The sequence below is a fragment of the Acipenser ruthenus genome, chromosome 1 (genome assembly GCF_902713425.1).
Source record: "Acipenser ruthenus chromosome 1, fAciRut3.2 maternal haplotype, whole genome shotgun sequence".
Classification (NCBI taxonomy): domain Eukaryota; kingdom Metazoa; phylum Chordata; class Actinopteri; order Acipenseriformes; family Acipenseridae; genus Acipenser; species Acipenser ruthenus.
In genome coordinates this window covers 10,295,907-10,317,485 of record NC_081189.1, presented here as the reverse complement: position 1 = coordinate 10,317,485, position 21,579 = coordinate 10,295,907, and the positions used below count along the sequence as shown (strand labels likewise).

Below are 21,579 nucleotides of genomic sequence, written 5' to 3'. Positions count from 1 at the left end.
CCAGAGTGTCAACTGGCAGCCCGCTAGAGATAAAGAAAGCCAATGTCAGTGTCAATCTGGCACTCTGTAAGGGGGTTTGGGGATTCAAAGATGGAAAGTACGTCAAGTGATTGCAGCGAACGACATCATTTCACACGTATTCATTCTTCTGCATTCCCATTAACGACATACTTCTCAAACCTGCAGCTTTTCATTACAAGCTACCCACGTATTTTCATTATAAGCTCTCATATCTGGTAGTGCATTAGGTTAAAGAAAGTTCTGTTCATGTGCCTTATTTCAGATCTGTGCCGCCAGCTTGCTGATACTGTGTGCGATGCCAGAATGCCCGTGACAAACACCACCACGATCTGAAAGCGGTGAAGCGCACTCGCAGATATCACCTTTTAAAATAAAAATGCATGTTCACTAGAACATGTCTTTCTTTCAAAGCTGCACATTGAAGACCTAATCCATGGAAGTGCACAACAGCTACGAGTTATGGAATTATACTTATGTTACCTACAATAGCTTTATCATGAAACAGGAGGTGGCGTACAGGACCTTAGAGACGCAATGAAAAGCTAATAAACGTTTTTACTCCTGGATTGTGGCAGACAGACTTCAGAGCTTAACGTATGCTTAACCTCAATCAAGTCATTGTAATGCAGCTCTTATATTGTGCTGCGGAATAAAGAGATCTGCCATGTAAACACCCCCAGTCATGAACCGGCAGTGGCCCAGATGTTGAAGCAATTCTGCTTTTATTGCTATTGCAGACATCTGTGATAATGCTGCCCCACAGAAAATGATAATTTCTGATAATTAGTTGTAAATTCTATAGCTGTTGAGATGTTCTCATTTTAATTCATTGTTGAGATTGGTTACCTTGCTACAGAAAGTGTGCCAGAGGCAATGATTGCTTTTCATGCAGTTCCTTCCCTTGTTTCTGCTCAAGCGGAGACTGACAATGCGATGAATTGTGTGATGATTCTAGGATGTGTACACTGAGGAACTGAAGCTGACTCCCAAACTGTAAATTACATTCTCAACAGGGACATGCATCTTTCCTATAATAGAGAACAGAGCACATGCTGGCCATTCACCTATCGCCAGTCAGGTGGGGGGCAGCCCATTCAAACAAAGTGTGTTTGCTGTGTACATTTCCCAATTCCCACCTGCCTGGTTGAGCAGAGACCCTGTAGCCCTGACAGTCTGTACCAGAACGACTCCAAATCGAGAGGCTGTCCTGTTCCTGGCACCTGGTGTCTGAGCTTTTCCAGCACTTTTAAAATGGACAGGGGCCCCCTTTTATAGTAGAGTCTGACATGATCCATCTGCTCCAACACATTGGTTGAAGTGAGGAGTTACTCAAGTGATTAATGGCATTCAGGCTCATGGCATTCATCACCAAGCACAATGTAATCTGCTTCAACTTTTGAAGCTGAACACTTCAGCACTTTTTTTTTTTAAAAAGAGGAAAGTTCAGTAATCCGCAAGGATTTGTTTGTTGCATAAAATTGTTCACGCATGTGGGACGCATGATTTTATTTTAACTTTTGAAATAAATAAATTAAAAAAAGGCATTTAGGACTTTCTTGAAAAGAGGTCTTGAATCTCATATGGGCTATTCTGGCCTGAACTTTTTAAATAAGTAAATAAATAAATAAATACATAATAAGATAATCTGACATTCATGCCAATGTTACACACTACAGAAATATTCTGAATAACACACTTGGGCTCGTACTGGTCAGCAAGTAGGCAGCTCCATGCTGCCCTGACTGGCATGGCTTCGCTTTCTAATCAGGGAAAGAGAAGGACTCTGAACGACATTAATTCACAGGGTGGGCAGAAATGTAAAAACAAAAAAAACATTCAGTTATACTTGACATTTTGCTAATGTTGAATTCCTTTTTCATTTTATATCCCGTTACGCCTGTTCTGTAGAAGCTGTATTGGTGTTTCTACAAATCTTTCAGTCTTTTACTACTGAAGATGTGTTTTATATATTTTTTCAATAAACCAAACCTTTCATAGATTGCCATGGGGTACAGATGGAGCGAAGTTTGTTACCAACACACAGTGCAGCCTCAGCCACACAATTAAATTAGTATCATGAAAAACATTTCCTTGACCCACATGCAAAATGGTAAGTGAACAGACAGATAGGTTTCATCATACACCCCCATAGCCAGTCGCTCAGTACCCTGTACTAAAAAATGTCTTAACCAAGCAAACCCCAAGAGAACCACCCAGTCACTATCACAGCACACGAGGTCACACACACACACACGGTCTCTGATTAGAATGCTAACCAAGCAAACCACCCAGTCACTATCACAGCACACAAGGTCACACACACACACACACACGCAGTCTCCGATTAGAATGCTAACCAAGCAATCCCCAAGAGAACCACCCAGTCACTATCACAGCACATGAGGTCACACACACACATGGTCTCTGATTAGAATGCTAGCCAAGCAATCACCAAGAGAACCACCCAGTCACTATCACAGCACATGAGGTCACACACACACAGTCTCTGATTAGAATGTGCTTAATAGAAAGTGACATTCCTACATCCACTCAAGCCACAGAAACACATATTTCCTGTCTGCTGGAAAAACTAAAAGCAGGGCTGAGTACTGATTGACAAGACTGTGCGGGGGGTCTAAAGTTACCCCTATGGAACAAAACAAATGCAGCACAGTTCAGTATGTATGCCATTTACTTTCTTTTTTGAACAGAATATGTACAACTATATCTGGGCTCAAGTTTGTAGCTGGATATACAATGACATATTTTGTGATTGACTGATGGACTTGTTGAGAAGCTTGAATTCTGATTTTGCTTTAGTGGTATATAGTATGTTCATTAGTATTCAACCAGCATTTGGGTGAGCGGGGGGGGGGGGGGGGGATTGTACAATTCATTCATTTTTTTATTTCACAAAATGTTCCCTCGCATTGAAGTGAATTGGGACCTAAAGTGTATACATTGGGAGGCAGTGCAAACCATCACCTGCTTCAAGCTTGGTTTTCAGGAATATCTGGTTCTACAGACAACAATCCTTTGCCAAATCATATTCTGAGAGCCACCTGGCAGACCAGACAAAAGCTTTTTTGCAGACTTCTGCATCACACAGCGTGACTGTGGCCTAGCTACACCATGGAAATGGTACAGCACAGCTACCCATTCCAAAGCACTGCATCACAATTACAAAGTCTGCCAAACATTCAGTTACTGAGATCATTATGAAAGTTTATTCATTAGATAATGTACAATATGGTTGAACAGTACTGCAAGCAGTTCCTGGTATAGAAACAGCTCCACAATGCAATCCTGTACAGACACTCCCGCTGTTCCAATGCCATGGTGGGCACGGTGCTCTTCAGCCCCAGAACGAAGCTGCTTCCACACTAGATTTAATATCCTGGAGGTTGTCCCGCCTCTCTTTGGTGACCAGACTGGCCTCGCCCTTCTGCAAGCGCCTTCTTTGTGCTGACTTCTGTTGCTTCGTCAGCTGCCTTTTCACCTTCTGTTTCACCAATTCCTACGAGAAGCAGTTAACATTATTAAACACAGAGTAACAATATATCTATTTGTGCAGCTGCTTTCATGCCCCTCCATCACCTTTCATAGAAGTAATGCAAGTGATGTTATTATTCATTAATTATCATCATGTATTATGTTTTTATTAAAAGCACAAATACATTCAACCAGCACCAGAGGGAGAGCGGAGAGCGGAGAGGGAACCCCCTCCCCCCCATCAGAACAGAAGACGGACTGGATAGGCCACACAGTCCCCATCAGAACAGAAGACAGACTGGATAGGCCACACGGTCCCCATCAGAACAGAAGACAGACTGGATAGGCCACACGGTCCCCATCAGAACAGAAGACAGACTGGATAGGCCACACGGTCCTCATCAGAACAGAAGACAGACTGGATAGGCCACACGGTCCCCATCAGAACAGAAGACGGACTGGATAGGCCACATGGTCCCCATCAGAACAGAAGACAGACTGGATAGGCCACACGGTCCCCATCAGAACAGAAGACAGACTGGATAGGCCACACAGTCCCCATCGGAACAGAAGACAGACTGGATAGGCCACACAGTCCCCATCAGAACAGAAGACGGACTGGATAGGCCACACGGTCCCCATCAGAACAGAAGACAGACTGGATAGGCCACACGGTCCCCATCAGAACAGAAGACAGACTGGATAGGCCACATGGTCCCCATCAGAACAGAAGACAGACTGGATAGGCCACACAGTCCCCATCACTGGGTTGAATGGTAAAAACGAGTAGGTCAAGTCCCCTTTAAATGACTACAAAGGATAATAATAGAACAGCAGTGCGAGTGCTTCTCAGGCACCGCTCGCCACTCAGGTGCACAGGAAGCAATCACATCTTCTGGATTAATGAGGGAATGCATCCAGGGCAATTGATTTTGCCTTTACTTTCTGCTGTATTAATGGCTCTGTATTGCAGAATGCATTAGTCTTTTCATGTAATATCTAAACTGGGCAGGTCTTGCTTTGTCCTTTTACGCATCCGAATGCACCGCAGTGATCGTGTTACTAATGTGCATTAGACAGAGAGCTTTTTTGGGGGTGGGGGTGGGGATTATGACACAAGCAAGCATTACATGAAGAAAGTCAATGGTAGGTTATAACTGGGGCTTCTGATTTGTCTTTAACCGATAAAACACCCCCCACCCCCAATACAAAATAAATAAAATCAGTGCATATCCAATACACACAGGAAAAACACTGGAAATGGTGACTCAGTTCATTGACTTTACCCCTTTCCCTGCGAAAAAATAAATAAACAGTGAGTAACAGTAACCTACAAAAAAAAACCTTTATCAGTGTAGTTGGGCAATATCCCTACTTCCCAACTTTATCTTGCACTGATTCGTTCTGAATACTTTAAACCCATCCCTAACATGCTAACGACATTTGTTTCAGATATATTTAACCTTGTTGACTTTATTGCACGGCTGTTTCATTTGGCTGCATGGTTCGATGTGGACATATATTCCAGTGACCCTACTATGATGTAGTGCCCCCCCCCCCCCCAAAGCCCTCTCCAAACTACAAATAATCATTATAAAAAGCAGCTTTACTCTGATACATTTTACAATGCGATAGTAGTGATATCAGTTGCATGCTTCAACCACTAGGGGGCTCTCATTCACTGCCTGCGAACAGCATGCTAAAAAAAAGACAATCTTTAATATTATGGATAGCAACAAGATAGGCCAGTATGTGAGCCTACGTGGTGTTGATGAGGGTCGGGGTCAATTCCCGGTTTTCAATTCTAATTCCTTTTTTAAATTAATTCTCAACTCCAATTCCCTTTTAAATCATTTCCAACACATCACTGATCACAATTGCAATAAGCAGTATTATGTTAAAAGGAGCTGCTCACAGTGACAACACATCCCTTAAACTGTAGTCACTGCTTGTTAGTCAACTAATGTGGCTTCAGAGTGAATGCAGATGAACAATCACAACAATGACTGTGTCTCTAAAATATCAATTCCGATTCCTTCAAAGGGATTGATTTTAAAAAGGAATCTGCATTGGAATTGTACGGTAACATTTCACATTCTGGAATCATTTTCCTTTCATACAAACGACTAGCTTCTGTGGCTCCAGTGTTTCATTTATAGATCGCACCCCCCCCCCCGACTTCAGTTGCATCTAGAAACAATAAATCCAGAAAAAGGACAAACGCATTAAAGTTTCAGATCTGCGTGCCTGTTTATGTATTTCACCCTCACGAGAACACGAATCAGAATGTCCTCCTTTTCTAACCCTTTGGAACACTGAACTCACCGGCGGAATCGTGGAACAGCTTGCCATGCTGCCAACTGACGTCATGCTGCTGGTTCTCCGTCTGTGTCCGTTGATATGCAGCATGCTCTCCTCGTCTCTGTGTATTGGAAAAGGAGAAAACAATTAACGATGAGGTCTACAAATAAACTAACACTCACTTTACTGGAGGTCAGCCTTCTCTGGTTGCAGGAGTGATTAACCATGTGTAGGCAACCAATCCAGCTGCATTAGAAACAAGTACGATAGTGACATACATTCTCGCCACGGCTGCAAATTCAAAATGAGAGATATCACTATCATGGAAATGGTTAGAGACGACCTACATCCACTTCATGTACATGTGAAATGATTTAAGCATGTATACACTGGTGATGTTGAGGCATGATACCTGAAAGCCCTGAATTCTTTGTTGGCTGCAGAAAGGTCCACTAAATCAGGACACTCATCTTCAAGCTCCCGCCCATCACTCTCCTCTGTCACTGTGGCACTCCCAGGCCCCCGTTCTGTACGGGGCTGATCACTCCCCTCTGCTGTTGGTCCTTCCAGCTCCAGTAAGGCCTGTTTGAACTCCGTCAGGTCCACCTGGCCTTGTAAGGGGCTGAGGTCTTCGGTAATGCCAGTCTCACTCCCTGACTGGCATGATCCAGCTTCACTATCCTCCTCCTCGTCGGACTCCTCCACACCTTCGTGCTCTCCCTCAGGGCCCGCTGGGTGCAGGAGCTCATCGTCGAGCTGCATCTCTTTGGTGTAGCCGCTGGCAGAAATCTGCACATCCAGGGACTCCTCCTTCCTGCAACGAAACATTGATAACACATCCTATAACTGGCTTTAAAACGGTTATTCTTTATGGTCTGCTTAATAAATATACCAGGGACTGGGATGTGAATACTGAAGTTACCAGTTAAGATAAAAGTTAGGGTGGGTGTGTGTATGTGTGTGTGTTTGAATTTGAATTTTCTCCATTTCCCAAAACCCGGAACCAAATGACACCGTACCAAAAGTAGCACGGTTGCCAGTCTTTTAAATGTCAGTGAAAATAGAATGCAAACGAGTTGAAATTATTTGTTGTGTTTTCTGCAGACTATCTTCATGTCATCAGCTTCAGAAGCGTGTGCACTAACTACAGAGCTAGAAGAGGAGCACTCTCCCTTGCAGGCCAGCACTCAGCTGAGTCCTCAGCCTCTGGTGCAGTTACAGGTACAGGGCACCCCTGAAAGCCACATGCTGCCCGTTAGTCGAGCTACTCCAACTGAATAAGACATGCAATATAAAGAATAAAAATACATTAAATTACCGGATGTCTTTAAAGGTGGGATACAGCTCACTTTCATAACCAAATCGCCTCAGGAAGAAGTCTCGAATGCATTTGACATCTCTGTCGAAATACCTGGGAGGATACAGTTAGAAACAATGCTGCTGTGTTTATATGCTTCTCATGTAGCCCAGGAAATAAGGGCATAGGGATTCCTAGGTTATTATTCTTTATTACTGATGGCTCTTTTAAATCTATTTGTTTCTTGTATTTCTTTTTTTGCTTGATTGTCATTCCGTGTAAAACAAAAAACACACAAGTAATAAAACACACAACCAGAAACTCATCTATTATTTACCATTCAGCATTCAGATGGGAAGTGGACACCATTTGCGGAAAATCAATGATCGTGGCGTGGTCTTCATCATCCATCATCACGTTAAACTCGTTGAAATCCCCATGAATCAAGCCGTGATTCGCCAGTTTCACAATCAGGTCCATCAATTCACTGTATAAAGCACCTGGATCTTCCACATGGTGTACCTGGCAACTGAAAAAAAAAATATATACAAAAGTAAAACATGGCAGCTATTTTAGGTGATATGAGTTTCCAGCACTGAAAATATGAAGTTACAAGCTGAAACGGTTCATGAGATTATGAGCGGTAGTAGATTCATGGCTCCTCTCATGGGCAAGCTTGATAAGCAAGCCACTGGACTACCTGGAACTGCAGAATGAAGATTGGAAGTAACCCTCCCTTCCATTTGCAAAAAAATACCCAAATTCGTTTTTAAAATGTGAGCGACCCTCCAATACTAGAAATCCTTAGTAGAATGAAAATAAATGGAAACCACTTTCCTGAACAGAAACATGAAAACACAAATACTGAACTGAAGAAAGCCCCCCCCCCCCCCTCCCGTATCCGATTCCCTATAAGAATCTAACCCGTGCTTCAGGATAAGCACTATGTACAATAATAAGTACCCTGTCACACTGACACACCGCAGTTGCTTTACAGTATGTTGCCAGGCTATTGAGAGGTCCAGGCAGTACAAGCAGGTAACGGGGGGGGGGGGGTTCATTTCATTCCTAACGTGGCCTCAACTGTCAGCTGTGCATATATATATATATATATATATATATATATATATATATATATATATATATATATATATATATATATATACACAAAAACACACACAGATACGTCTCTTCCCTGAAGTATCTGCCGCTCCTGCAACATCAGGAGAACATCAGGAAACACATTCTAAACAGCCCTCTTTCTACAAGAACTGCAGGGATTTTTCGTCTGAATAGAAATTCACCCTGAAAGTTATTATTCATGTTGTTGTGATTCTGGATTAAATTACCTGCTGTTTAACCTTCCCCCACCCCACACCATGTCAGTGCTGCAGCAACGAGGGGCTTTCCACCCTGCTTCAGTTTTACTGTAATGCGGTTTGACACAGGTACCATCTTACAAGTTATTATGTACAACCGGTATTAGGGCAGATTATTACATGAAGAACGACTGGATGCAAGGCATTCGTTTCCTAATTCTATAGCTATGGCCAAAAGTTTTGCATCACCCTGCAGAATTAAATAATTTTGCTTCAGAAAGTCAAATGAAACCTGCTGAATAATGTTACTTAACATATTGAATTACATACCGCTTTGTATTCTTCCATATAAAAAAGGAACATTTCGAAATCTAACATGAAATACTGTACTGCTATTATGGCTTCCGCTACTCTGTTGCAGTATCATTTAGTAGTTTCTTTGATTACATGATGATTAAATAAAATATCTAAATTATGTTGACAATATTTTTCACTAATTATGTCTCAATGCTAAAGTTCTAGGTGATGCAAATCTTTTGGCTATAGCTGTACAACCCCAAAGATCCTGGACAGCAGTGTATTTTTAGCATCTTGCAGTTTATCTCACCAGATCAGAATCTAAGGTGGAAGGGAAGAAATGGATTTCAATAGGACAGCATTGTGTGTCAGAGAGACAGAAGCCACAGATAATACTCACAGCGGGTATCCATTGATCAGCTCCATCACAACAGCATGTCTGTTGTAATCCACTGGTTTAGGCACTGGAAACCCTCGCTCATACAAAGCCTAAAACAAACAATGAGGTCCTTCGTTACTGCTGCAATACAAAATCTTCTTCATTCTTCTTGCTGGGGTGTGTGTGTCACTTTTACATACATACACTCTAATGTCAGTAATACAATGGCATACCCTCTTTATTAGCCAAGTCAACAATATCAGATTAACGTTAATGATCAAACTGTATTAGGATAGACCCCCTCACCACAAAAGCTGGACGGGCTTGCCTTTAGTCCGATACGGATGATTTTAAAGAGAAGCTTGTACAATACAAGATGATATCCGCTCTACGAGAAGTCTGCAGCAAACCACAACTCAACTGCCGATATTTTATTTGAATCTCTCGCTACAGATCTCGCTAAGATGACGCAAATAATATTTAAATTAGTATATTGTGGCTGTCTTCATTAACATATTTCTTCTTAGTACATATGACAAAATTTGCACTTTGAGAATTGTCTTAACGAAAATGCAAATTGCGGTATGTTTGCGCTGTAACTGGCCCATCTTAGTACATCTACCACATAGTTTCTTAAAATAAGTAGCCTATATTTAAAAAAAATAAGCACAAATAAAATAAATGTGGAGCACATTAACTAAGTGTGCTTCCTCCTTTGAATGAAATATTTTCTTGGCAGAGTTTGCAAATTCCATTTTATCCTGCTTGGTAAAGAAATTCCATGCAATGCTTTGCTAGGATGTCATTGTTACATATTCACAAGACAGAATTTAGTGATCAGGAAACAGCACATCCACCTAATTATTTTGCGACTGCCGTCAAAACCCAACTGGCTCAATTTACGGTCGCTATTGCGACCGTCCAGAACGTAACAGCGGTGCTGTACTACTGCAATAGTTTTAATACTGAACATAACAGCCAGGTTAACAACAACAGCAGAATATGGCCAATATATGTCACAAAGAATCCTGCAGTATGAAGTGCATTTAACATTAATAACTGTATTTAAACAGAGAGGTTTATTATTATTTCAATGTTTCCAGTACTGAAAAAGGTTACACAAATCTAGAGATCTTAAGGGACTAAATGTATGAGTACTATATAGTATTTAAATATGTATCAGGCACTTAAAACATTAATATTATGTGATTTTATTAAATCATTACCCGAAAAAGATCTGGGTATTATGCACAGCGGCTACCCGATTCCGGATTTTCTACCTGTGCCGACCTTAATTATAGCAGATTTATATTGGACCCTGACACCCATGACTTATCGAGTGGGTGGTGTATATAAAAATAATGTATTAGTTAAATTTGAATAATTCAACAGTATAGACAATTTTCATGTGAGGTCATTTCTACCTGATACAAACTATCTGATGCAAAGAAATTTCAGATGGCTATACCACATCAATATCAGGGTCTAGTATATATTCTAAAGAAATTTCAGATGGCTGTAATACATATTATGGTGTACTACATACCAATTCAAGATCTAAGCTTGTGATCGCACAATAAAGCTAAGCACTTACATTTCAGTGTCACCTCAGCACAACCCTCTTTAAAAGCAGACTGTATCCTGGGACACACGTACCTTCATGTATGCAAATTCCTTCATGGCTGCCAGACGGGAAAGGTAGAGCCAAGACATCTTGCGCCGGTGCTGGTGGTAATCGCGCTTGTTCTTCAGGTTCCGAAACGAGGTTCTCCCCAGTCTTTGAAGCTTCAATGCAAACTGCTCCTGTTTTGCATTTGCTACAATGTAGATATCTAAAGGTGGGGGGTGGGGTAAATCTGTAGGTTACTGTACATCTCGGCTAGTAAGACAGTTTGCAAATTGTAAATCTGAGCAACTATATCAAATCAAAGGTGTCTCTCCTTTTTTCTTGAGTAAGGAAATGGATACAGGTTAGCATTCACCATTCACTTTAAGAGACTGGGCTTTAATTTAAAATCGCAGAGCTTTTTAGTTTAGGACGAAGTTTATTTATTTATGTATTTATTGTTATTATCTTTTTTTAATAAATAACCCTGCTCTAAACTGGCTGAGCTGAACAGATTCCTCAGCTTGGTGTTCAATGAAACAGCACTTTTGCATTTTTCATTTTCTGTAGTAGAATAAGGTGCTTTTACTCTGCAAAGTAAAAATGCTTGCAATTTTGATAATTTTACTTGTGAATTTGTACACCTGCATTTGTTTAAATCCTGACAGCTGACTTCTTCAGCATCAAGCTGGTAATACTGTAAACTATTCTATCACACCATCAACAGCAGAGGTGTGGAGACGCATCTACAGGGGTAGGCCAAATATCCCAGCACCTGCCGTGACATGAACAGGCTACATGCAGGACGACACGGAGACTGCAATGTGTTTGCATCTTTCTGAGACACTATTCCTCATGGAACTTTGCAGGAAAACTGGTGGTAGAAATCAAAGGCTGCTCTCCAGAATGGCCCCCCACAGAATAACTGGAGACTGCTCCACTTGAATCATCAGTAACGTGTAGCCTTGGACATGAATCAAGCACCTATATACAGCCAGCACTCACACGTCCGACCCTATACAATTCTGACTTCAGTGACGGTTAAACACGTGTGACACATATCTGATTATTTCATTTTGGCCAATTCCAACCCTTGTCTGTTTTTCAGGGAACACAAAAAGATACAATATCTAAAATACATATCTGAAATTATTATTATTATTATTATTATTATTATTATTATTTTTTATTTCTTAGCAGACGCCCTTATCCAGGGCGACTTACAATTGTTACAAGATATCACATTATACATTCTTTCACATTATACAGATATCACATTATTTTACATACAATTACCCATTTATACAGTTGGGTTTTTACTGGAGCAATCTAGGTAAAGTACCTTGCTCAAGGGTACAACAGCAGTGTCCCCCACTGGGGATTGAACCCACAACCCTCCGGTCAAGAGTCCAGAGCCCTAACCACTACTCCACACTGCTGGTCTGTTTTAAAATAAGTAGGCTTCCATTTAGATGTACTGTATTGTTTTGTTGGTACAGTATTATATTTCAACAAAAGTATTTTTAATTCAGAACGATATGATTCTGAAAACAACACTTGTCAAGAGACGACACATGGACTGTAATACAGTACATACTTTTAAATCCGGTGCGTATTGTAGCAGTATGTAAAATTCCCCATTAACCACCCAACAGCAAAATGAAATCAAAATGTTACCCATGCACAGAACTGCGTACAACGTAACAGGCAATGCAATCTTGCAAAAGATTTAAAAAAAAAAAAAAAAAAAAAAAGTTTCCAGAATTAAAACAGTATACAAAGTCAGTATTTAAAATTGCAGAATATCGTTCTCGATAAGGCCATAAGGTCACAGTTCACTTCCAAATGAAAATGCACAAAAGCAACTAAAGGTCACAGATAAAAAAAAAGAAAAAATACACAGTATCTAAAACTGTTTAATGATTAACTGTTTTACATTACAGTTGCTGCACAATAAAGATGATTTGCACATGCAAGAAAGAAAAAAAAAAACACGGGCTGTGACAGTTAATCGAATAAATTGTAACATTGAAGAGATGGGCTTTGTATCAGAAAACTGGTGACGAAGTCGGAAATCGCGTGCGACGGGGTAAGTGCATTAATTTGTTACATTATATATATATATAGGGAATTGAATTGTTTCTTAATACAAGGACGGTAAAACGCGACTGACATGTAACTTAGTGTCGTATATCCGAGTGCTAACTGTAATAAATAGATGTGTGTGGCGTGGGAAATTGTCATTTTTTAGCTATGATCACTTTAAATGAGGGACAGGCCAAGTGGGTGCTACAGATGGCAGGTGTTTGTATTTTGAGTAAAGTGCCGCTCACTGTGCAGATTCAAATGATTTTATATAGCAGCAGTATTCTCATGTCATACCTGATTCTTTGCCCACTCCCATCTGGTTCCCAACTGAGTCGAGTGTGTCTCGGGACGACATAGTTTTCAGGGCTAAATAATCATACCCACCATAACTCAAACGGTAGCCCTGCACCACTAGGGAGAAAAAATAAAACAAAGAACACAATGCTTTAAGAAATCCCTTTCACCAAGCTTTAAATAACCTGGGTTAGAGAAAGCATGTCCAGATACGATCCTTACTAGAAATGTCATAATGCTGGTTGCAAACCATCAACAATAAAGGTCATTAATTGACTCTCAAAGTTTATTTTTACAATCTGAACAATGTTGCCTCAAAACTGGTAAACCTGTCCTATCCTGGACCTCTCTCCACTGTCATTTCTTTATCGGATTTAGTGATGTTAATAGTGTCACACCTGAAGGAAAACACCAGGATGGGTAAATGGTGGAGATATTTAGGTCATTAAAATAAAAAGAAAACCCATCAGTGATGAAGAGCCCAATTATACAAATCTTCTAGAATACTGAACGATGGCAGAGTAGGAAAAAGCATGCCGAGATGGCTAAGCTCTTACTTTTTGAGCGCTCATAGACCAGCAGTCTATGTTTGACCAGCTCTCTCAAGATTTTATTACATCCTCCATGTTTGAGACTTGCAATTGAGGCGATCAGACTAGTAGGTACGATTTCATGATTCTTCATTCCCATCTCAACCTGCAAAAACAGTAACACAATACTCTAGTTAAACCAGGTTTTATAAAGACAGCTTCGTCATCGCCAAATAACAAGCAAGCAGACCTGAACATATTGAGTGACTGTGGCAATACTGGGGCTCCTAACCCTAATATGAGGTCAATCATTTCAGTTACTAATGACCACCTTATTAAAATGTGTTTCACAGGTGTGCTCTGACATTGGAATACAAATTCCAACATTTGCTTTCACTAAAACTCTTCAGCTTAGAAAAAAGGGAAAGAGGGGACTTGATTGAAGTCTTTGAAATCATAAATGGTATAAAAAGTTATCCCAAGACACAGAGAAGAACAAGAGGGCATACATGGAAGCTGAGTATGAGTACGTTTAGAACAGAAGGTAGGAAGCACTGTTTTACACACAGTTAGAAATGCATGGAATAGCTACCAGCTGAAGTAGTAGGATATAAAACACAGGGAACAGACTAGATTCTGTGGTTTTAAATGAGTTCCCCCAGTAGGGGAGAATGGGGTGCTAACAAGGGACATGCCTTAATAGTACTAGAGTTCTGTGCAGGGAACTTAAACCCATTTAGTACCAAATAAAATGATTTAAAGAAATAAAACAATCAGAACACAAGATGTATTTATGCAATCTGATTCATTACATTTTGACTGAACTTTTGCGGTTAACAAAATCAGAGTAAGTTATCAGAACAATATAGTCATGCTCCAAAAAATGACTAAGTAGCCTATCCTCAAATGAGGACAATGGCACTTAATGAGTTAACCAGACAGTGACGACCACGTTCAGTTTGTTTACATCACTGCCGGACACCATGACACCCACTCTTTGCCTTGAACGATTTCCATTTACAACCTGTGTTGTAGTTATTAGGACAGCAAAAATATGTGTGTGTGTGTGTGTGTGTGTGTGTGTGTGTGTATATATATATATATTACACACACACAGAGTATATATCTCGTTATTTACTTGACAATTTTACAGGCAACACCTAAAGATCTCGTTTTTATAACACTGGATCAGGTACTACTGTTCAATTGTACTGCAGCCCATTCTACAACATGTTGACACAATAAACCAATACAGCAAAGGACACACACAAACACAAACAATATGACAAATAGCCCTGAAGAAAAACTTCTAAACGACATATTAAAATAGTTATCCAGGTAAAAGATGTAATAAAGACCGTTAATTACTAACAAAAAAAGTGCCAAAAGTAAAACAACTAAAAAAGGCCCAGGCTTCACGCAGTCAAGGCTAAAGCATGTTACTGCTGATTAATGGAAGTGCTACGGGTACTCACAGCAGTGAGGACACGGAAATCTTCCCTCGAGAGGTACCTCAGCACAACCACGTTTAATTTCCCCATATCTGTACTTCAGCAAAATAACTGCAATGCTTAAACCTGGCAGAATTTACAACGCTAACCAAAACACCCGTCTCCGGCCATAGCACACACTGTACACACGTGGGCCCAGGAAGACCTGTGCGTCACCACGCTCACAGCTGAGCAGGACTCCCCGACGTCAGGTCCTGTCTACACTAAACAACCTCGCGATTCAAATGCTTTTATAAAAGGGGGAGGGGGTCAAAATATTGTTCCAAATTGAAAATAAAAATGTATAGTTTGATACATATTTGTATTATTATTATTTTTTTCAATTAAAAAGATTATTGGCTATTAGTTTATATGTTTCTACCAGGATTGGCTGCCTAGGTGAAGCGTTGCTTTTGCCAGGAAGCAGCAAGAGTTCTGTAACCGACAACTAACAAATGTAACTACATCTGATGTCAAGGATAGTCTTCTGAAGAGTATTTTAAAGTATTCTCTTCAACTCTGTTTAACCATGACGTCCAGGAATATCAGTGGAAGCGCAGATCTAACGGCAAAGGTACCACTTATTCCGTGTAATAAATTCAACAATTAAAATATGCTAATACTTACCGTGCACACAAGGTACGAACACTGACTTTACACTGCAATTTTTAGCAAAAGTTACCCGAATAGCAACATGGTTTTTTCAAAGTGAGATTATGCAATGTTAAGAATATGTAATAATGTACAGTACTAGTTAGATGAAAACTTCAGCTTTTTTATTATTGGATGATCAAAAACGCTATTATTTCATTGTTAAGCATAAGTATACAATTTTAAATGAATATGATATCAATATATTGTTCATGTTGACTACATGTAAAGTCGCTTTTTATGCAGAGCATGTTGTGTTTAATAACATTTCGATGAACCCTAAACGGTTAGTGGTTTAATGGCACTGCACAGTATAGGGAAATCGAAACAACAGTTAAACAGCATATGATGTTTGACAGGGAACTCAGTAGAAATCTACAATCAGTAACGCACGTAGTTAAACTACTAAAAACACAAATCCCAAGCAGCAACACTTAATCTGATTAGACTGTTCAATAGTCGTTTTAATTCTTATCGTTTTGTAGGTCTGAATGCCACATTTATAGACTAGACAGATGAGTAAAGTGAATGCCACAGTTAGCACTTTGATTTTTTATCCCTTTTTTGGGGACAATAACTACAAGGATGGAAAAGACTCTTATTCCACAACAGTTTGGGTCATTCCAGGTTTTATTAAACTTGTAACTACACAGGCATCTAAAATGAAGACAGTTGGCCATACCTAGCTACTATAGGGTATGAAATTACAAACCCATTGGCATTAGTCCAATAATAGGCCAATTGCTAAAAAGACACAACCAACAGCACAAGAAGAAATGGTATGCTGTCCCTGTGCAGGTATGGCTTGGACTTGTTGTTTTACTGACTTGAATCTGAGAAGGTATAAAAGCACCCATGCAGATTTAACCGAGTGGCATTTTTCTATCTGGTAATAAGGCTGCCTGGGAGGCATCGTTGAAGTTTTGCTCCATACCATGAAAATCCTAAAAGGCTGCATGGATTTCTTTCAGATTTTATTTAGTGATGACCCTTCATATAAAGCTGTGCTAATATTTGGAAATTACTGCAAAACATGAAATGTTTGCTGGCAATAAATATTCACTAATTTTGCTTTTATAAAAAATCTGCAAAATATACATGCAGCAAAATGTGTGTAATTACTCAATTCAGTTAATGTACAGTATATGTAGAGTTCACATGTGCAAATGTTTGTTGCTGTAAATATGTCCAGAGTGAGACATCCTCAAAAAGAAATTGCAGCAGATATTACCTGTTTTACAGTATCTGATCAAAGCTGACTGACTGGCAGCCATCCTGGCATAATTTTGACAAGATTAGTTTACTCAGCCTACCCAAGTGACCCGCATGTCTTGGGTCAGACAGTCATTGTACAACCTGCAAAGTGAAACCTCTGTAACAGCACTGTTTGGGTGATGTAAGAAACTGAAGTTTGTCATTATCAAACTATGATTGTATTTGCACTCCATTCATTCATGGACTCTTAAAGGGTACATAAGGACCTTTTTATTTTATTGTGTTGCATGTTCCCATGTGTTGTACAACTGTTTACGTAAGGTGTGAGCCTTTTGTCTTTTTTTTTTTTTTTTTTACATTTTGTCCACTTTTTTTAAACATTTACATTACATTCACTGCCTCAAGATGTACCTGCATGGACCTCTCAGAACTACATTTCCCATCATCCTCCTGCAGGAGGATGATGGGCAATGTAGTTCTGAGAGGTCCATGCGGGTACATGGGAAGCCATCTTGAGGCAGGGAATGCAATTTAAAGTTAAAGTGGTCAAAATGTAAAAAAAAAAAATACACACACCTTATGTAAACAGTTGTAGCAACACATGGGAACATGTAACACAATAAAATAACAAGGTCCTTATGTACCCTTTAATACAAGTTGCAAATTCTATCATTTTAAATTAACCAATGTTGTTGTTTTCTTTCGAAATGGAATTTGAATAATTTAGGTCAGATTAATGAGGAAGGGGGATGAAAATGCACAAGCAAGATATGTAGCAGAAATGAAAACCTCTAATCAGAAGTGTGTTTCACTGCTGAAAACATCTAATCAGAAGTGTGTTTCACTGCTGAAAACCTCTAATCAGAAGTGTGTTTCACTGTTGAAAACCTCTAATCAGAAGTGTGTTTCACTGCTGAAAACATCTAATCAGAAGTGTGTTTCACTGCTGAAAACATCTAATCAGAAGTGTGTTTCACTGCTGAAAACCTCTAATCAGAAGTGTGTTTCACTGTTGAAAACATCTAATCAGAAGTGTGTTTCACTGCTGAAAACCTCTAATCAGAAGTGTGTTTCACTGCTGAAAACATCTAATCAGAAGTGTGTTTCACTGTTGAAAACCTTTAATCAGAAGTGTGTTTCACTGCTGAAAACCTCTAATCAGAAGTGTGTTTCACTGCTGAAAACCTCTAATCAGAAGTGTGTTTCACTGCTGAAAACATCTAATCAGAAGTGTGTTTCACTGTTGAAAACATCTAATCAGAAGTGTGTTTCACTGCTGAAAACATCTAATCAGAAGTGTGTTTCACTGTTGAAAACATCTAATCAGAAGTGTGTTTCACTGCTGAAAACCTCTAATCAGAAGTGTGTTTCACTGCTGAAAACATCTAATCAGAAGTGTGTTTCACTATTGAAAACATCTAATCAGAAGTGTGTTTCACTGCTGAAAACATCTAATCAGAAGTGTGTTTCACTGCTGAAAACATCTAATCAGAAGTGTGTTTCACTGTTGAAAACATCTAATCAGAAGTGTGTTTCACTGTTGAAAACATCTAATCAGAAGTGTGTTTCACTGTTGAAAACCTCTAATTAGAAGTCTGTTTCACTGCTGAAAACCTCTAATCAGAAGTGTGTTTCATCAAAAGAAACGTATCACTTATATTTGGATAAAATTCACTAGATGTGCTCGAAAAATGACAAACTCTATTTTGGAGCAGGTGCAGTAACTTTTTATTGTGCTGATTAACAATTCACATCACGAAGATGCTGCAAAATGATCTGTCGATCTTGGGCAGGTGTTGTGACTCTTGGTCATTGACAGACTGTGTCTTGTTATACCATCTCGCCAGGTTTGAAATTGCTGTCTGTGAGCACCCAAGACAGCGAGCCACAGTACGCTGCCCTAGTCCAGCCTCCAACATGCCAATTGCACAAAGATGCTGCTCTCTTGACAGATGTGGCATATTGTTTTTTTTTCTGTGATTTTCTTAATTGCTGTTATTCAAGCTTGCAATTCAACAGCTGAAATCCCTGCATATCCAGTGTCCAAACAACAGTCTCACTCACTAATTAGGTGATTAAGTGCATATGCTTCAGTCATAGTCACTCAAGCGTGTCATTGTCAAGGATGAATGATCAAGTGATTAAAAAGAAAAAACATTTTTCGGCAATGTCCATCATTTATATACCTTATTCTTTTTCGAAAATAAATGTGTTATAATAGTGATACGTTTCTTTTGATTCTCAGTATAGTTTTTGTCTGTTTCAAACTTCGCTGTCTTTTTAGATTGTACAGTAAGTTATTACAAAGAGGTGTCATGGTTGCCACTTTGACTAACATTTTCAAGAAAAGGAACAACCATATAATTACACATCTTTAAAATAGATTGTTCTGTGGAAACAATTTTATATTGTTTAAACAACCAAAAGCTATTCTGCCTAATGTATGATTTGCTTAGATTTGCAAGCTAAGAAAATGATGCATTGAGTCACAATTCTCCTCCTTTATCTGTGGAGTTCATCTATACTGTACATGGACACTTGCCTCCCCAAAACACACAGATCAATAGGTCTGTACTGTGTATGATTACAAACCAATTCCAAAAGGTTATTTTTAAAATATGTACACAAAACATACAGTACAGTACATAGTCAACCACAACACATTGTATCTAGTTGAACAGTTTCTTCAAAGGGAATAATTATTAAATTAAATGAATGAATTCATTGGAATATCAGGGCCATTTCTTTAACAGGAGCTTATGCAGAATTCCACCCAAGGCTTGTTCAATCCTTGAAGGCTCCAGTTCCTTGAGTTTTAGGCTGCTGACAAGGTAAATTAAGCCAGAGGAAGAAGCATAAACACCAAAAGAGAAGCTGCTTCGGTTACAAATTGAGCTGCCTGTGAGGCTTAGTTCATGCTTATTAGGGCAGGCAGACTGGACTGCCAAGAAGGCAAATAAAGTTCCCTTTTTGTAGAGGCATGGATACAATTTCATGCCCATGTTGAAGGGCTGCTGTTTTCAAGAGCCTCTTTAACAGGAGCTTTCTTCATTGGCAGGCAGCTCATACATTTAAAACCTGCAGTGGGTTGTGCAAGGCGATAAACGGAGGTCACTTGAGTTTCAGTCAATGAACAGAGGCGTCGTTGCCAAGCCGAGCAGATACTGTGCATTCCTCCTTGAAGTTAGATTTATAAACAGGTTTAGCTTTGTGTACATTAAGGCCATAACAGTGTGTACACTTGACTCTCCCAGTACAGATAGGGCTCTGTTCTGGCCTTATAGTCCAACAGTTATGGCTTCTTGCAAAATGTTTCAGCTTTCATACGGGCATGAAAAAAAATAATGTTAGTTTTATAAATTGAGAAGCGACGAGCCAGAGATGGCTGTTGATTCTGGTACAATTTCTCAGCTCATTTATTTTACATACTGCGGTCTAGCAAGGGTTTGTGTCTCAGGGGATCCCCTGCATTTATTAACTAGCCAAACACATTACAGGAAAAAAAGAGACTGAGCCTATTTTTAAAGATTCAGTTATAATATGCCGGTGTACAATGGATGGATCTCCATGCACACACACATACATACAAAAAAAAAAAAAAAATCCAGCTCTACTCAGCTGGGAAAAACAGGTACGTTCGAGACATTATCTATAGTAACACAATACACAGTAGTTAGGCATATGTCTTCTGGACATCATTAGTCTAATAGAGCTTTTGATAATATTAATGAAATCTAGATTACTAAAAACATACTTAAGTTTTCCTCTCCCTCCCAGAGTAGCAGCTGTTTATTTCATCTCTCCTACTTTCTCACACCATCTTTAAAAGACAAAGTGAAAGAATGTAACAGCCATACAAACGTAATAAACTATCAGTTTTATCTCAAATCCACATCATCTTCCCTTGGCGCACTTTCTTTTATTGTCAGCCTTAAAAAATCTGAACTACAAATGTAAGTTTTATAAAAAAAAATGTAGTGCTTTGGAACACAGTAAGTGTTGCATTACATTGTTACCCTTTGCTTGAGACGTAGCTAGATCCAGTTTATTGAGCTCTTTATAACCAGTAAAGTGAGCTGTCTGATCAATATTGCTCCATGTGAAGAGGGCATTCCCCCATCTGTACGCAGCCTCCCTTTTATCAATCAAAACCAAGCCATTTTAAAAGACAGGCTGTTTCTGGAGCAGCGAGCCTGGAAATGTACCAGGTACATTTTGCGGCTATGGATGCAGTTTAAAATATAGATTTTCAGGACTTATGCAAATAAGGGAATATTACAGCTGGCCTGTATATTTACACTAGAGCCAGCCAGAATCCTTAATGTGAGCCATCACCACTGACAGCTAGTCTGAAGAGTGCCTTTCATAATGAAGAGGGCCATGGAAACTCAGCACATGAAACTTGTAAACCTCTGGTTTCAGTACAGCACAACCTGCAAAAGATTATTCAGTTATTCAGTGGAGATGCAGTACTGAGTGTCCTGTTGATATGCTGTGCCTTTAAAACCTGTTTTACTGTGAATAAAATTACTTTTAAACAGCGCGTGTAAAATAAACAGCTCGTGTGAAAATAAATTGGACCCGACAGGCGCTGAATAA

At 39.5% G+C, this 21,579-nt stretch overlaps 2 protein-coding genes across 5 annotated transcripts in view; one reads left to right on the top strand and one right to left on the bottom strand.

Annotated features, from left to right (window-relative positions):
* Positions 1–3,225: 3,225 nt before the first annotated feature.
* Positions 3,226–15,341, bottom strand: LOC117403898 (serine/threonine-protein kinase RIO2-like). Its single transcript, XM_034925576.2, has 10 exons — positions 15,100–15,341; positions 13,652–13,790; positions 13,095–13,211; positions 10,763–10,938; positions 9,128–9,216; positions 7,449–7,640; positions 7,133–7,225; positions 6,227–6,628; positions 5,839–5,935; positions 3,226–3,538 (listed from the first exon to the last, which is right to left on the bottom strand). The coding sequence occupies exons 1-10, from the start codon at positions 15,163–15,165 to the stop codon at positions 3,377–3,379; spliced, it is 1,533 nt and encodes a 510-aa protein (XP_034781467.2). The 5' UTR covers positions 15,166–15,341; the 3' UTR covers positions 3,226–3,376.
* A 116-nt stretch (positions 15,342–15,457) lies between these two features.
* Positions 15,458–21,579, top strand: part of LOC117403614 (uncharacterized) — a 94,922-nt gene continuing 88,800 nt past the window's right edge. For 2 of the 4 annotated variants that reach the window (XM_058996693.1, XM_058996779.1), the window contains exon 1: positions 15,460–15,688. In XM_058996693.1, the coding sequence (XP_058852676.1) occupies positions 15,644–15,688 (45 nt within the window). In that variant the 5' untranslated portion in view covers positions 15,460–15,643. Of the gene's footprint in view, positions 15,689–21,579 lie in introns of all 4 variants that reach the window. The other 2 variants (XM_058996730.1, XM_034925577.2) reach the window with 2 other exon arrangements.

Coding starts and splice junctions, on each gene's coding strand:
- LOC117403898 (XM_034925576.2), bottom strand. CDS start 15,165: ATGGGGAAATTAAACGTGGTTGTGCTGAGGTACCTCTCGAGGGAAGAT. Junction 10,939..13,094: donor GGGAGTGGGCAAAGAATCAG/GTATGACATGAG, acceptor CCCCACCTTTAG/ATATCTACATTGTAGCAAAT. Junction 3,539..5,838: donor GCTGTTCCACGATTCCGCCG/GTGAGTTCAGTG, acceptor TGCTTCTCGTAG/GAATTGGTGAAACAGAAGGT.